The sequence below is a fragment of the Strix uralensis genome, chromosome 2 (genome assembly GCF_047716275.1).
Source record: "Strix uralensis isolate ZFMK-TIS-50842 chromosome 2, bStrUra1, whole genome shotgun sequence".
In the NCBI taxonomy this organism is placed as follows: Eukaryota; Metazoa; Chordata; class Aves; order Strigiformes; family Strigidae; genus Strix; species Strix uralensis.
In genome coordinates, this window is record NC_133973.1 from 65,146,167 (window position 1) to 65,162,664 (window position 16,498).

Here is a 16,498-nt window from a genome sequence, read left to right on the forward strand (position 1 = left end):
AGAAGCAATATGTAGACTATAGTATGCAATGATTGATGAAATAAAAGAGATTGATATCCTGATATTAGCCAGTTTTTTTCTGAAATTCTTTTTTTTATTTATTTAAATGAACTTCATGTAAAAGTGAATGAGTAATGCATTTATAAAATTCAACATCACTTAAAAATTGTGAAGATAATAATGAAAAAAGCAATCTAGTCACTAGAAAACCAAATTTTAAAAGATCTGTCTCTCCCTATCTTCATTCAGGTAATAAGGTGTTACACACTACATTTACCTTTAAATGGTCAGAGAACCAATCCTTATATGATCTATATACATTACATTTGCAGAGGGAAAACACAGAAACCCTTCTTACAGTGAACCTTACATCTCATAAAAACCATGCAGGCTGAAAATTACTCTTTAAATATCAGAGTAGTTGGGCTTATTGAATGATACTTATTAACCATTTCCAGGAGATAAAACATCCAAAGTAAAATGATGTGTAGCTCAGTCTTTCAGGGACATCTTAGCACATATTCACATTCTGTTTTTTCCACAAAACTTCTCCCTATTTCAAAACACAAGATGAAAGATGCTCAAATTTCTGCCTGATATTTTTGGATGCATGGCTGTGGAACCTGCTAAGACAGTGTTCAAACCTGGCTCAAAAGAAAATTCTGATGGAGGAACTAATCCTGGAAACCACTTCCAGGCACATTAAGGACAAGGAAGTCATCAGTAGTATCCAGCATGGCTTCACCCAGGGGAAGTCACGGTTGATGAACTTGACAAATTTCTATGATGAAATGACTGGCCTGGTAAATGAGGGAAGAGCAGTGGATGTTGTCTACCTTGAGCTCAATAAGGCCTTGGACATTCCCATAAGATACTCATAGATGAGCTGTTCACATATGGTCTGGATGAGCAGTGAGGTGGATTGAAAACTGGCTGAACAGCCAGGCCCAGGGTGGTGATCAGTGGCACAAAGCCTAGTTGGAGGCTGGTAACTAGCGGTGTGCCCCAGAGGTTAATACTGCATCCAGTCCTGTTTTACATCATAATTTCCCAGATGATGCAAAACTAGGAAGAGCGGCTGATACACCAGAGGGTCATGCTGCCATCCAGAGGGACCCTGACATGCTGGAGAAAGGGGCAGACAGGAACCTCATGAAGTTCAACAAAGGAAAGTCCAAAGTGATGCTCCTGGGGACAAACAACCCCAGGCACCAGTATGCAAGCTGAAAAGCAGCTTGGCAGGAAAACTGGGCATCCTGGTGGACGCCACATTGAACACGAGCCACCAATGTGCCCTTGCTGCAAAGAAGGCTATTGGTGTCTGAGACTGCATTAAGGAAAGTATTGCCAGCTGGTCAAGGGAGGTGATCCTTCCCCTCTACTCAGCTCTGGTGAGACACACCTGGAGTGCTGGGTCTAGTTCTGGGCTCCCCAGTACAAGAGAGACATGGACATACTGGAGAGAGTCCAGCAAAGGGCCATGAAGATGATTGAGGGACTGGAGCATCTCTCCTATCAGGAAAAGCTGAGAGAGCTGGGACTGATTAGCCTGGAGAAGAGAAGGCTCAGAGGGGCTCGTAAATGTATATAAATACCTGAAGGGAGGGTACAAAGAGCACAGAGTCAGGATCTTTTGAGTGATGCCCAGTGACAGGAGAAGAGGCAATGGGCACAAATTAAAACACAGGAGTCTCCCTCTGAACATGATGAAACACTTGGGTTTTTTTACTGTGAGGGTGACCCAGCACTGGTACATGTTGCCCAGGGAGGTTACGGAGTCTCCTTCCTTGGAGTCATTCAAAAGCCATCTAGACATGGTCCCGGGCAACTGGGTCTAGGTGGCCCTGCTTGAGAAGGGGGTCTGGACAAGATGACCTTCAGAGATGCCTTCCAACCTCAGCCATTCTACATCATTTTACAGAGAGGGAATGGAGGCACAAAGATCAATTGAAAATGCTTTCTGATTATTTTGGATGTCCAAACTGTGACCTAAATTTTCAGGATAGAAAGTATTACATGTTCAAAAAAACAACCACAAATTGCTGCCACGGCTGTGAGTGCTCAACATTTCTGAAAATTAATATCCAAAGTCTCAAATCAGGCACGCTAGAAATATATAATATATATAGTTAGTGAGCAATTCTGTAAAGGTTAGTTGTGCATCACTCTAAAATTCTAATGTACAGACTGCAATACTATAAAATACTGCATAACAATATTTAACAGTTTAAATAGTGTGTGTTTTCTCTTTGTGCAGTCACCTGCTTTATTCACTGTATTTTCAGCTAAGGAGATCTGACAGACAAGTTGCTTCACTAGACAATACTAATTTACTCCCTACAAAACCATGCAAAAGTTGCAGCAAGGATCCTATAGAGAAACACCACATGATAGTATAATTAAAAACATTACTTAATAAGTTTAAAAAAAACCCCACCAGAGTTTATTTATTAAGTAGTACAGACACCTTAAGAACGGCATTCCCAACTTCTTAGTGTTTGTCTCTTGAAATAAGTTACTTGTGTGAAAAATAAAAAGTATAATTTGGATTCCCATCATGTGTCACATGACATAGAAGATGAACCTTTGGGGGACTATATCGCTCTTCTCTCTGCAGACAAGCACTGGAAGAGACACTTTGCCAAGTTTATGTTATGTTGCTGACAAGAGAAGATTATGCAAGACTTGGAAATCACAAGTTTCATTCCAGACTCCAAAAGGGAAAAGGTTCTCTAGTGGGCACACACACTTTCTTTCCATCTTCTCCAATTCTACCTCTCCAAGGAGATACCATTTAGCTGCCCATCCTTTCTCTTCACTTTGGTCAGCCCTGCGTCTTAAGGTTTCTCCTCCTAGACTCCTTCCCTAACAATCTTAAATTCCTAAATCCACATTTTCCATCTCAATCTCCTTTTACTTCCAATCTTTCCCCTGCTTTCAGCTTTATTGTCCAAGTCCTGCATATTCTGTGTGTGCAGCTGCTCGCAGGTTCTAGTCATGGTGCGTGACAATAGCTCCAAGTCCTACCCCCAATCTCTGAACTAGTCATTCAGTTTTAAGGATGTTTCCAGTCTTTAACCACTTCATACCAGCTCTCCTCACTGCATATCTCTGGATCCTTCTTCACTTCCTCCCCTCACTTCATTAATTTTCAGGCTCTGATTTCTTGCATTGCCCCAGTTTTCCCTGGCACCACCTCCACACTGTTTCTCCATTCACTGACTCCCAAATCTCGCTGTTTCATACTTACAGTTTCCTCTGACAACAAATCCTCCTCGTTGCAAATTCTTATCCAGCCAATAACCCTATTTCTCACTTGTCTTCTGTCTCTCTATTAACTTTATTTCTCCTACCTATTTCACTAGGATTATGCTGCCTCATCCAAATTGTAATCTCAGTATCCTCTCCTCATTGATCCTGCATTTAAAACCTCCCAACTTTCTTTTCTCTGTCCATTCTCTCCCCACACCTACACTGTAGTTCCTCTCCTTTGGCATCTTCCACTGTTATCCCTGTGGTGACAGGGTAATAGCACAATACAGTCAGTCTCCATTAATTTCAACATTCTTTGCCTGGACTTGCCTCACAGTAATGAGAAATCCTAATGAATCTAGACTGGAACATGCTTCAGTCAGATGATATGAGACCTCAGATGACAAATTCTGAAGTCTCTATTCAGCTTTAATGAATGGATTTTTTTATTTTTCTTTTAGGCTTCAAATATGCTTAATTTGGACACATTTCCTGGGAACAATCAAAAGCATGCAACAACACATAGACTGACATGCCTATCAAACATTAAGTTCCTACTTTACTGTACCAGTGGACTTTTAAAACAAAATACAAGGATTTTAATGTGAACAAAACATCCTTTTCTATAGCCTTCTCAGGAGTGGCTTAAACACCTTAGCTAAAGCATTAAAAAAATTAAGTTCACTTTGAATTAAATGTTTATTCATTTGAGTGAAATGTTCACCTCAAATTAAATATTTAAATCCAAATAACAGGAGTTTGAAATTTGTAAGTAACAGAAACCAAGATATTTTAATAGCATAAGGCAGCTTTAACATTAGATGCCATTAGCTATAGGTTAGCTTTATTTTCCCTTCACAAATGCAGCACTGCATTTGAGAACAGATTATGTCAACTGCATCTATAGAAAATAATAGAAGACTTCTAACACAATACAGTTGTAATTTTGGAATTAAGAACATATCCCTTGGCACTACAGGAATAATAATTCCTGTATCCACCTCCTTTACTCCCATAATATAAAAAAGGTGCAACATACAATATAAGATATATACTATAAAGGATGTTTTCCTGATTCCATCATCATCATCTTATGATGCTGAGAGGTGCTACCACCACCTCAGTGGATCATGAATATAACTGATATGCTCAGACACTGCACATCGGTACCAACACACATTGTTCAGCTGACAGTATGTAATGTCACTGAAACTTACTTTCAAGAGATTTATTACATAATTTTAAAACACAAAAACCTTCCAATAATGAAAGAAAACAGATGTTTTGCACTTGAAATATTAAAACTGACAAAAGTATATTTATTTTTTTCTTTCAACCCAAAAAACAAACAAACAAAAAAATTGGTAATACAACAATTAGCCTATTGAATTTTATTGTAAAAACTATCTGTCACTCACCAATTTTTTCATCCAAAAGCATAATTTTCTCTTGGGTAAGTTGCATTTCATATTTTTTCTTAACAAGGCTTCGCTGAGTCTCTGAAAGACTCTGTTCTGTCTTTTCATTCAATAAACTGGAAAAGCAGAAGCATTAAACAGGAGAATTCAGAAGTTTATATATTAATATTTTTTCCTTTTTGAAATGTCACTAAAATTTTAAAAGTAAAGAAAAAACAAGATTCTTCTGCATATTTTAGACTATTTGGGGTATTTTATTAATGTTAACCTTAATCTTGGGATATTAAAGTCTGAATACTCTTGTATAGAATCAGAGAAAAGTAAGAAGAATTCTTTACAACAAGTGGACATAAATCTTCTCAAAAATTATTAAAATAAAAATCATCACTTGGGACATACATTGGAATGCTTGACCTATTTCAAGTTATATGCAAGTCATACATTCAAATCATGTAGTAATATTAATGATTCTCAAACTGAAACTGAAGAGAACTATTAGCCTGGTTGGGGGAAAAGAAAAAGATATTTTAGTAGCAGTAACTAATCTTGAACAACTCAATTTTTACAGCATTCATAACTCTGACAGCTTATTATAAAGCAGCAATAACCCAGGACTGGTTTTGTAAAGGAGTTCATGTTATTTTAGAAATCACAGTATCCTTAGAAAGGTATTGTGGGCCAGCACAACATTGCACTCCAGCACCCAACATTTCCACCAATCAAAATCTAACAAAAAAGCCTACAACACCCATGCATCGACTACACCAGTCACTTGTAAGGACTTGTAAGGACGCACAGGTTTAGGAGAGTGTTTGCCTAACTGAATTAAATTTAAGGAAATACAAGAGGAAAAAAATCATAGTATCTTCTCTTGCAGTCTGTTCATTCTGTAGCTTAGTCAGTCTGTGATCTAGTCCTTCTTATCTCTCCACACAAAACTTCACATGTGCTTGATCTTCCCCTCCAGTCAGTAAATTATCCTTTTTTATCTTGCACTCACTGACTTATGCTTTCCTCCCTAAAGGCTTCAACTGAGTCTAGTCCCACTACATGCTTCTGAACATGGTTAGGAACTCCAGTTGAGCAGCAGGCCATAAACCCTACTCAAGGCTTCAGTTTTGTTTCATCTCATGAAAAAGCTCCAAGACTAAGAAAAGCATGTTTGAAACTAACTACACGTGACACTTATTAGTTTATGCGTGTTTGCTTGCCTCTATAAAAACAACAATAAAAACTGAAAAAAATATTTTAAACTCATACACAATTTACCAAAAAACATCAATCCCTGCAGCTTCTAATAGAAAGCTCCTAACTCTAAGTCAGAGTGAATTTTACTTTTTCACTGAAGATGGTTTTCAGCATATCATAGTATCAACAAGCCAAGAACATTTACATGTAAATAAGCACTGAGGAAAACAATTTCATTCCAAAAAGAAGGATACCTCATAAGCACAACTATTGTAAATTCCTTTCCCTTTGAGCTACATAACAGTTAGGAAAACCAATGAACGTAGGCTGACGTTACTCATCAAATTAATGCAATTATATACTTTTACTTACCTAAGTGAAACATATTCAGCTTCCTGTCGGCTCAGCTCAATTTCAGAGTCCAGTGCCCTTCTTGCCAATCTTTTTATCTCAGTTTCCAGAGAATCAATGGTGTCTTTCATTAGTGCCATTTTGGACATCTGTTCTAACCGCTCACTATCTAACTGTAAATATAATTAAACATTAAAAGCTCCCAAAAAAGCCAATTTATACATAGAATTTCCCCTATTGATTCAAATTCTACTCTGTTTTTAACGTAAATTTTTTACTGAAGAAGAAATGTCCAAGTATCTTATTTACTGAAGGTAGATGGCAAAGAGCTGAAATGTGATTTTCACTTCCTTTGAACAACAATCAATTTCCTGTCTTTCAGATCTCTGGGAATATTTTAATTTATTAATGTAAATTTTAGGTTGGCGATTATGCCTGAGGGCAAAAATGTTTGGCACTGATCAGCATTAAAAGTTTTCAGTGCAAAATAACATAACAGAAAACATTATTATGAGTGTACAAAGGGAGAAATCCCAATTCAGGATATAACATTACCAATGATGACTTTAGGCCTCTACTGATTTATATATCTATGCCAATAACTGGATAGAGAAATCACTGTAGAACACTTGCATAAAGCACTGTCCAAATTACCACCATGAGGCCTTTAGGCCTGTATCTAGAACAAAGAACAGGTCCAAAACCTCTTGCACAGACTCCAGCAAAGCTAGTTTGAAATCTTGAGTTTAAAGAAAGGTTAAATGCTTACACTTAACATTCAAAGAACTGCCCTTTCTCAATTATTTGAAGCAGCTTATTTTAAGGTAAAAAATTCTCACCTCATCCCTCTCCTCCGTTACTGATTCTTTCAGTACTAATTTCTGTGTTACTATAATCGAAGGTCAGACCTCTAAAGAGCAAGTCAGTAAGCCTCTGGTACGCAGTAACTTTTTCAGTACTAGTGTCATAAATTTCATATTGATTTATCGCCCTCAAAGGGTACCAAATGAACTGAAGAAATAAGATGATGTACCTAAAACAGGACTATTCCCAATATTCACTGCACATCATATGTCAAGTGTGTGATTAAAGCTAATTTACTACTCGGAGAACTCAGAGCTATTTAAGCCTACAGTGTATTCTTCATCACAGATGCACTCAGTTTAATAGTATAATCCTTGGAACTATACTTATAAGCTTGGTAGGATTTAAAATGCTGAAGGGGAAAAAGAAAATTAACCAGAATTTACAACCACAAGATCTAGAAGAAAGATACACCACAGAAATCAATCTTAATCTATTTAAAAATCAAGTTCTATCAAGACTGTAAATATATTTAAGATTTATATTCATTTTGTTAATGTTTTCATTTTCTGTTTTAGTGCCATATTAAACAGGACTTGCCAGAACAGTACAATTAGATTTGGTTTCGGATCAGGTCTTAATAATATACAATCATAAGGTAATTCACATTGGAATGGACTCCAGGAGGTTTCTAGTCTAAACTCCTGCTCAAAGCAGGGCCAGCTCTGAGGTCAGGCTGCTCAGGGTTTTGTCTAGTCCAGTCTTGAAAATCCCCAAGGCTGAGGACTCCTTGACTATCCTCATGGGAAAGAAGTATTTCCTTGTATTCAGCATGAACCCTTCTCATTTCAACTGATGCCCATTGTTGCTCATCCTTCCACCATGCACTGCTGTAAAAGCCTGTTTCTGACTTCTTGATGAGTACTGGCAGGTAGGACTTAGGTTCCCCTTAAGCCACCTCTCTTCCAGGTGGAACAAGCCCAGTTCCACCAGTATCCTCTAATAGGGAAAGTGTTCCAGCCCCAAGTATCGTGGGAGCCCTCCAATAAACTCACTCCAGTTTGGCAACGTGTTTCTTGTACCGTGGCGGCAAAACTGAGTGTGGTGTATTCCACATGTGGTCTAATAAGTGCTCAGTAAAGGGGGACAATCTCTTCCCTTGAGCTACTGGCTGTGTCCTGTTCACATAGCCTAGTACACTCTTGGCCTTCTTTGCCACCATGGCATACTGCTTGCTGGCTCACATACAGCTTGCTGTATACCAGGACCTCCAGGGCCTGAATTTTCAGCGGAGCTGCTCCCAAACCCATTGGTCCCCAACTGGTATTGGTGCCAGTGGCCCTTCTTCCCAAATTCAGAACTTGGCATTCACCCTTGTTGGACTTCATAAGTTTCCTGTTGTCCATTCTTCCTACCTGTCTTGGTCCCTGTGGTTGACAGTCCTGCTCTTGAATATATCAACAGTTTTCCCTAATTTGGTGTCACCTGCAAACTTTATGAGCATGCATTCTGCTGCCTCCTTCAGGTCACTGATAAAAATGTTAAACAGGACAGGCCTCAGAACAAAACCCTCTGGTGCTCCATGTTAAGTCTCCAGGCCAAATTAACTGCTACCTGGTAAGACTGACCATCCAATCAAATTTTTCCCCACCTAGCTGCCCACCCATCCAGACCATAACGTCCTAATTGGATACAAGAACACTGTGGGTAACAGTGTCAACTTGCTACAGGGTAACTTGCTACAGTCTTAGTAAAAACATCCACGGCTCTCAGCCTGTTGTTTCCTGATAGAGAGCAGTCAGTTTGGTCCTGCAGGATTAACCACGAACATCACCTGTATTACATTTACAATTCCATAAATAATTATTTTCCCTTACATTTTGAATAGTAGTTTCTAGCTCTTCAATTCTCTGTTCTAAATGAGCCTTTTCATTAAACGCAGTCTCTTGAGAAATCTGTATCAAATAACAACAAAATCACATATAGAACAGGTCTGAACTCACCACAGACATGTAATGCCATTAACTTTCAGGATTAGAATAGAAATCTTTAGCAACTTTAATTACACTACTAAGTAGTTTTCACGTTAAAAAAACCTTGGGGGAGGGTGGGGTAGAATCAAACCTTTAACTGCTCCCTGAGGCTATCACGTTCTGTAGTCATCCTTCGGAAATCTGACAGTGCTGTGTCCCTTTCTATCTCCACGTGTCTTAACATAGCTTGAGCTGTCACAGTACTTTTAGGAGTCCTGGGGCATCTGATAACTTCCTGACGAAGTCGGGAAATCTCCTCCTGTGCCTGTTTTTAAAAACAGCAGCATAACAGAAATATGGAATAGATGTGATGTAATATAATGTATTACTGTTGCATATGGCTGGTAATGCAGAGCATCCCAGAAACTTTGCAATATCGAAGATGAAGTAATGATTTGTGCATGTATTCTTTGATTCAGGAAAGCATCCTTAACTCAGGACAGCACTCACAAACTTGTATTTAACTGACAGATTCAAATCACAGAATTTCCATAACTTTTTTTTCTATTTTTTTTCCACACAAAACCAAAAATAGGATTTTTTTCTTGCACATCACCTTAAGTTATTTTAATTAATCATGCAAATATAAATAAAATTACCTGTTCATAAAGATTGACAATTTTGTCTCTCTCAGCTGTTAAAACTTTGCAGTTACCCTGAATTTCTGCCACATGGCGCTCATATTTTTTCAGCGTTGACTTAAGTTCTTCACGTTCTCTCAATATTTTTAAAACTTCTAGATCAGAACTCACTCCCTTAAAGAATAAGGTGATATACGGTTAAAATAGAGAAACAAAACTCGATTCACTTTCTTATTATATCTGGTTTGGAAATTTCTATGAAAGATTTAATAAGCCTTCAATCTAGTAACCTCTAGATAGTCAAGAACATGCATATATATTTCTTGGTATTAGAGACTAGATATACATACCATTTTCTAAAACAGACATTATTTTGAGCAGCGAATGTCTATCAGAAACGGTACTAACAATTATGTTAATTATTTAAATGTAAGCAGTTGTCAGTAACCTTTAAAGTGATACACGCGCATGCAATGTGAACTTAACTGCTGCTCTACATTATTGGCCAACTCCCATCTTATGCATCCTTCTCTTTATAATCAATTAATTTTTCTTCCTGGTAATTACAGCTTTGGTAGTTTAGCATAAGATAAACCAACATTTTTTAAAAATGCATTCCTTCTTTTCCAAAGTGTTTTCCCAAGCTCACCTGGATGGATGAAAATTTTTTTGACATGCTGCCACAAGTAGAGGTTTGCTTAGGACTTGAAAATGCGTTTCTAAATACCTTCAGCAAATTCTCAGTCTCACATTTATAGTAGTCTCTGTCCTCTTCCAATGTCTTAATAAAGGTATCAAGCCTTGAAGGTGACTTGCCTTGTTTTATTTCAGCTTCTGTTTGTAAAATAGCCTGCATGTGCAAAAATGAGAGAATTTATTCACTGAAATAGAACTTTCATAATGAATGATACTTCAGTGTAAAATGGATAAACATACTCTTCAAAATGAAGATGAAGCAGATATCCAATAAAAATAAGTATCCATTTAATACTTTAACTTCTGAATATCTGTATTTTCTTTTTTTGTTATATTGCAGAATATGTCTGACTGTCCTTCTGAAATGGATCTAATAGGACAGAAAGTTACATAAAAGCTAAATGTTAATTAACTTGGAATATATCTGTTTGAAACTAAGGAGGACAATTAAGTAGATTTGTATTGGAATATCTAATGAATTTTTAAATATGAAAGAAATGAGGCCACTATGTTTGCTTAAGATACATGAAAGGTGAATTTTGGAAACAGAAATAAAGTGATGTGCAAATAAGTAGAGTCAAAATCCAGGAAGTCCTGTAGGGGCCTAAATGAGATTTTGAAGATTAATTGCAATTCCAAAGTTCAAAATTGCACACCAAATCCCTCTTCGTTACAACCTATCTGTTGGAAGTACCTGGACTCATGAAGGTTTAAGCAACTAGGGAATACTAAACTCTGCAAATTTATTATTTTTGTTAAGACAGATGCAGAAGTAGGTGTTTACATCCCTGAAAAGTTATAAATTAATCAGCTAAATCTCTCAGTGAATCTAGCTCTCAAATCCCAAACTTTCTCGATGAAGGACTGAAATATTTCAGTCGACATAGCGCTGAGGGATATGGTGTAGTTGGGATCTGTCAGTGCTAGGTTAATGGTTGGACTAGATGATCTTCAAGGTCCTTTCCAACCTAGATGATTCTGTGATTCTGTGATTTCCAGGGTAGTTGAGCAGTAAACTCTACATGATCAGAGTGGTTTTTTTCCAGAGGGGGTTCTTTGCAGGATTGTGGCATAAGCTCAAATATTTTATACAGGAAAGAAAAAAAAAAACATTCCCACCCACTCCCCTGAAATTCGAGACAAATCTTTAAAATATATTAAGAAATCATTATCCTGAACATATAAAAATTCCTGGTCAACTTACACTGGAAGCAAGTGAATGAGTCCACTTAATAAATTCAAATGTTCATTTAAGTTAGATTTACCACTGGCAAATATTTCTACAATTACAACATCGTATACATTTCAAAATATTCCACAGAATCACAGAATCGTCTAGGTTGGAAAAGACCTTGAAGATCATCCAGTCCAACCATTAACCTAACATTGACAATTCCCAACTACACCATATCCCTCAGCGCTATGTCAACCCGACTCTTAAACACCTCCAGGGATGGGGACTCCACCACCTCCCTGGGCAGCCCATTCCAACGCCTAACAACCCGTTCTGTAAAGAAATGCTTCCTAATATCTAGTCTAAACCTTCCCCGGCGCAACTTGAGGCTATTCCCTCTTGTTCTATCACTTATTACTTGGTTAAAGAGGCTCATCCCCAGCTCTCTGCAACCTCCTTTCAGGTAGTTGTAGAGGGCGATGAGGTCTCCCCTCAGCCTCCTCTTCTCCAGACTAAACAGCCCCAGTTCCCTCAGCCGCTCCTCGTACGACATGTGCTCCAGACCCTTCACCAGCTTCGTTGCCCTTCTCTGGACACGCTCGAGTCATTCAGTGTCCCTTTTGTAGTGAGGGGCCCAAAACTGAACACAGTCATTGAGGTGCGGCCTCACCAGTGCCGAGTACAGGGGTAAGATCACTTCCCTGTCCCTGCTGGCCACGCTATTTCTGATACAAGCCAGGATGCCATTGGCCTTCATGGCCACCTGGGCACACTGCTGGCTCATGTTCAGCCGGCTGTCAATCAACACCCCCAGGTCCCTCTCTGACTGGCAGCTCTCCAGCCACTCCTCCCCAAGCCTGTAGCGCTGCTGGGGGTTGTTGTGGCCCAAGTGCAGCACCCGGCATTTGGCCTTATTGAAACTCCTACAGTTGGCCTTAGCCCATCGCTCCAGCCTGTCCAGATCTCTCTGCAGAGCCTCCCTACCCTCGAGCAGATCAACACTCCCACCCAACTTGGTGTCATCTGCAAACTTACTGAGGGTGCACTTGATCCCCTCGTCTAGATCATCAATAAAGATGTTAAACAGGAGTGGCCCCAAAACCGAGCCCTGGGGGACACCACTCGTGACCGGCCACCACAACTCTTTGGGCCCGGCCATTCAGCCAGTTTTTTACCCAGCAAAGCGTGTGCCCACCCAAGCCATGAGCAGCCAGTTTCACCAGGAGAATGCTGTGGGAAAATTCCAACAGTATTGTTACACCTTAAGGAAGACAGAAGATAGAAATTTTAAAGAAAAAAATGTTACTTCTTTCTGTTTTGCAAGTGATTTACGCAGTGTCTAAAACAGTTCTATGCAAGTTTGTAAAAAAAAATTATTAATATTCTCAAAAGCAAAATCATTACAGGCTAGTTGCAAAACAGAAACAGATTCCCATCCACCTAGAGACAGAGAACTACAAATGAAAACAGATCTGTTTATCCATTATATAATTTCTCTGTTAACAGTGAAAACAAAGCAAGTGAAATGCACTTGTACAAGTATTAATTTCATGTGGAAATGACCTGATTTCATAGCTACATATATATTAAGGATACATGTTTAACTCACAGATTTTAGTGTTTTCACCGTGTGTTCCAGCTTCTTTATCTTGTTCTGGTGGTGTCGAATTTGAATCTACCATAAAAAAAATTGAGAGCACAGATGCATTAACTTTGTATGATCGATGCAAATCCAGCATTTTAGCTCAACTGTTCTAGTTCAAAGAGCATTTTGTACATGTCTTCTAGTTTGACTAGGCTGAAAACATATTATTTAGTAACAATAAACATAATTTAGAAGGGGATCAGTTAAAAGTGTTATCTTCAGATGCAGTCCAGGATTAGGAAAAACAGTAACAGTTAAGTTATTCTCGGGTGAGTGAATGAAAAAGGAAACATGGGACACCTTTTCCCAGAACTGTCTTACTGAGAAACTTTTCAAAACAGGGACAGTTTGACTATACCTACAGGCTAAAGAAATAAGTATGTAGTTACACTAATGGCAAACAAATAATATGCTTTCTCCCATCTGACCACTACTACTAAATCACATAATTGTATGCGCATAGAGTACAATTTTCCATTATCCTGTGAAATCAAAAGCAGTTTTCACTGAAATTACATTCTTTCCAGCTGCAAGCATGATTTTAATCCTTGAACCACTCTACACTTGAAAAAATACCACACTGTACAGAACCTACTCCTCCTTCATCCCAGCAAACATACTTCAAAGCAGAGATGAAAGCTGGAAATTCAGTCCGAAAGGTAAAAAACCAGTTCCCCATAATATTAGCAACTAACATTAAAATATTACTGCACAATATTAATTCTAATAAGTAGATACCTTTGCTTCCTCAAGCTCCTTATCAGCGGTACTCAATACCAATTCTTTTTCCAGCTGCTCTGATAGTTTGCCAATTACAGCCAGTTCTTTACACAGCTGATCATTTTTACAGGCGAACCTATCTACTTGACTCTCTACCACTTGCTTCTTATCAAGAAGTTGTATGACATGTTGCCTTAGCTCATGGTTTATTTTCTTCAGATCTTCAATCTATGAAGAAGTATTTTACTTCATCTTCAAGGATTTGCAGAGAGTATTCCATAATAAGTAATTTACACTTAACCAAAAAAAATCAGTATACAGTATTCACAAATTAAGAAAATGCACACTATTAGCACCAGTTTGAACAGATTAATTTTGAATTAGTGGAGAATCTGATCCTTAATGTTTAAGATAAAAACTATCTCAAGCTGGGCTGCCATTACAGTTATTCTCCCACAGCACTGTGAGAGGAAATGTCTCTCCAGGCCTGGTCTCAAGTTTCCAACAGCCTTACTCACTACGGTTCTGTCAGATTTTAGGAATGCCCTTCAATCACCCTGTTTGAGCTGGGCCCATACCCTTCACACATAATTCACAAAGGCCAGCAGAAATGTAGCACATCAGCTATTACTATTAATTCATCAATTAATCAATATAACATTAATAAGTTTCCTGAAACAATATTGTCTTTTTAAAAAAATATTATAGGGCCTTTTTGTAAGAAGTTGCCAACTATTTTGGCACTATCAACTGATTTTAATATCTCAGTCTATAGGAGAATTACTGCCTCATACAGCTTTTCAATTTTCTGAGTCCTCAGATTTCTAAAATCCCAGCATAACCAAGATATGGATACAGTGTGATGCAGAAACTCCATTGCCTGCACAGGCTGATCCTGTAAGGCATGAGAAATCAGTATCACTGGATACTGAACTCTGTGAGGTTCACTTGATTCTAATAGTCAGAGAGTTTTCTTCAGAAATGACTAGTAGTGCACAAAAATACATTTTGAATTATTTAGGAAGACCTGAAAGATGCTTTGTGAAAAAAAGCTTTATGGGTGGGCTCTGTCCTGTGACATTCAGTAGTAAATTTTCCCTCTTATTCTGTTGAATGGACATACAAATATATTAGAAGGGTCAGTGAAAAAATAATTAATTATTTTCATTGCAGTTTGATTTTTGTTTTCATCAAGCCTGATCCAGCTAATGCCACTGAATTAATAACAAAGCACAGTTATAAACCTGAAAACGTGATAATTACAGATTAAGTGGAAAAGTAGTTTAAAAATGACTACAAAAAAGCATCCACAAAGGGCAATAGAGACAGCAGCAGTGTTTGGTGATTTCCACACTTTTATTAAGTTGTTAAATTTAGGAAGAATACAGCTCTGCTATTACTGGAAGTTCACAACAATGCCTGCTTTACATGGTGAGAACAGGAGTGCCAATGAAGGGCAGGAAGGCTAAATCCTGCTCTGCGTCTGAATGTACAAAAACCCACTTAAAATGACAAAATTGAAGACTGAGTCAGGACTACACCCTCAAGCCTCAAGTAACGGACTACACCAAAAGCAGTTTTGTTGCTCCTTATAGCCAACCTGTATCATATCTTTAGGTTCTTTGCCAACCTAAATGATTCTATGATTTTCCCCTGTCATCTTCTCTTGGATAACCCAAAAAAGTTCTAACAAGCACTCAGAGATACCATACCTAGACTACAAAATTAAGTGTTCTGCTTTATACAGACATGAATTACAATTTGAGCCCCTTAACTAATTACAGTTGTGCTCACAATGCTATACGATGAAAGCAGTCCAGTCCCTAAGCAGACAAAATTACTGATCGCTTAAGGCTTTATAGACTCAAAACCCAATACCCCACTACCAAAAAATACTCATAGCCATAAAAAAATGATAAAGTACAAACAACCTTTGCTCCTGTCATGTCATTGCATTCTGCTCTAGCTCATGACAGCTTGTTCCAGCAATATAAAGTGGGGAAGAGAATGCTACCATTTCACTTCCTAGGCACAAAAGGATGCAAAAAAGCATTTTTTTGTATTCTAGCTATATCAAAAGAGAGGAAATACGTAAGAAACATGGACATAACTTACAAATTATCTCCATCTATCAGCATCCTCTCAAATATAGAGCAAGGCCAGAAACATTTGTAAATGTTCAAATTCTGTTCAGTTCAGCTGAACATAGGGATATACAGCTGTTACGTTCAACCCAAAGTACTGCCACTTGCACTTCCTCACAAATCCACAAACACGTTGAAGTACAAGAAGGAAGAGAAAGATAGAGCACTCTCTGGCAGCTTTCTCGCAATAACCATGATAAAGTAGGGGCGCTGGAATGAGTCCTTCAGTGAAAGATGAACAAGCCACAGCAAGACAGGGTGAGTGGCAAGCACACCAGTGCCTCACAGAGCTAGTCAATGCCTGACAGTCCGCTCCTGTTATAAAGGGGAAGTAGCCCACTGGTCTAACAACAGGATATGAAGATTCAATTACCTGCCAGCAGGAAGTTATTGCCACCAGCACGGCCATAAGTTTCTCTCCGTGCTCAGATTCAAGAGTTTCAAGGAAGTTTAGGGCAGCTGATTCGATGAGTTATTTCCCCACCACATTCA

At 38.3% G+C, this 16,498-nt stretch overlaps 1 protein-coding gene across 1 annotated transcript in view; it reads right to left on the bottom strand.

The window, feature by feature from the left end:
* TSGA10 (testis specific 10) overlaps positions 1-16,498 on the bottom strand; it is a 29,845-nt gene that overhangs the window by 12,451 nt on the left and 896 nt on the right. The window contains exons 2-9 of the mRNA XM_074860773.1: positions 13,881-14,090; positions 13,107-13,172; positions 10,277-10,477; positions 9,646-9,801; positions 9,138-9,311; positions 8,891-8,968; positions 6,231-6,382; positions 4,671-4,786 (exon numbers count right to left, since the gene is read on the bottom strand). Coding sequence (XP_074716874.1) covers positions 4,671-4,786; positions 6,231-6,382; positions 8,891-8,968; positions 9,138-9,311; positions 9,646-9,801; positions 10,277-10,477; positions 13,107-13,172; positions 13,881-14,090 — 1,153 coding nt within the window. The remainder of the gene's footprint in view (positions 1-4,670; positions 4,787-6,230; positions 6,383-8,890; positions 8,969-9,137; positions 9,312-9,645; positions 9,802-10,276; positions 10,478-13,106; positions 13,173-13,880; positions 14,091-16,498) is intronic.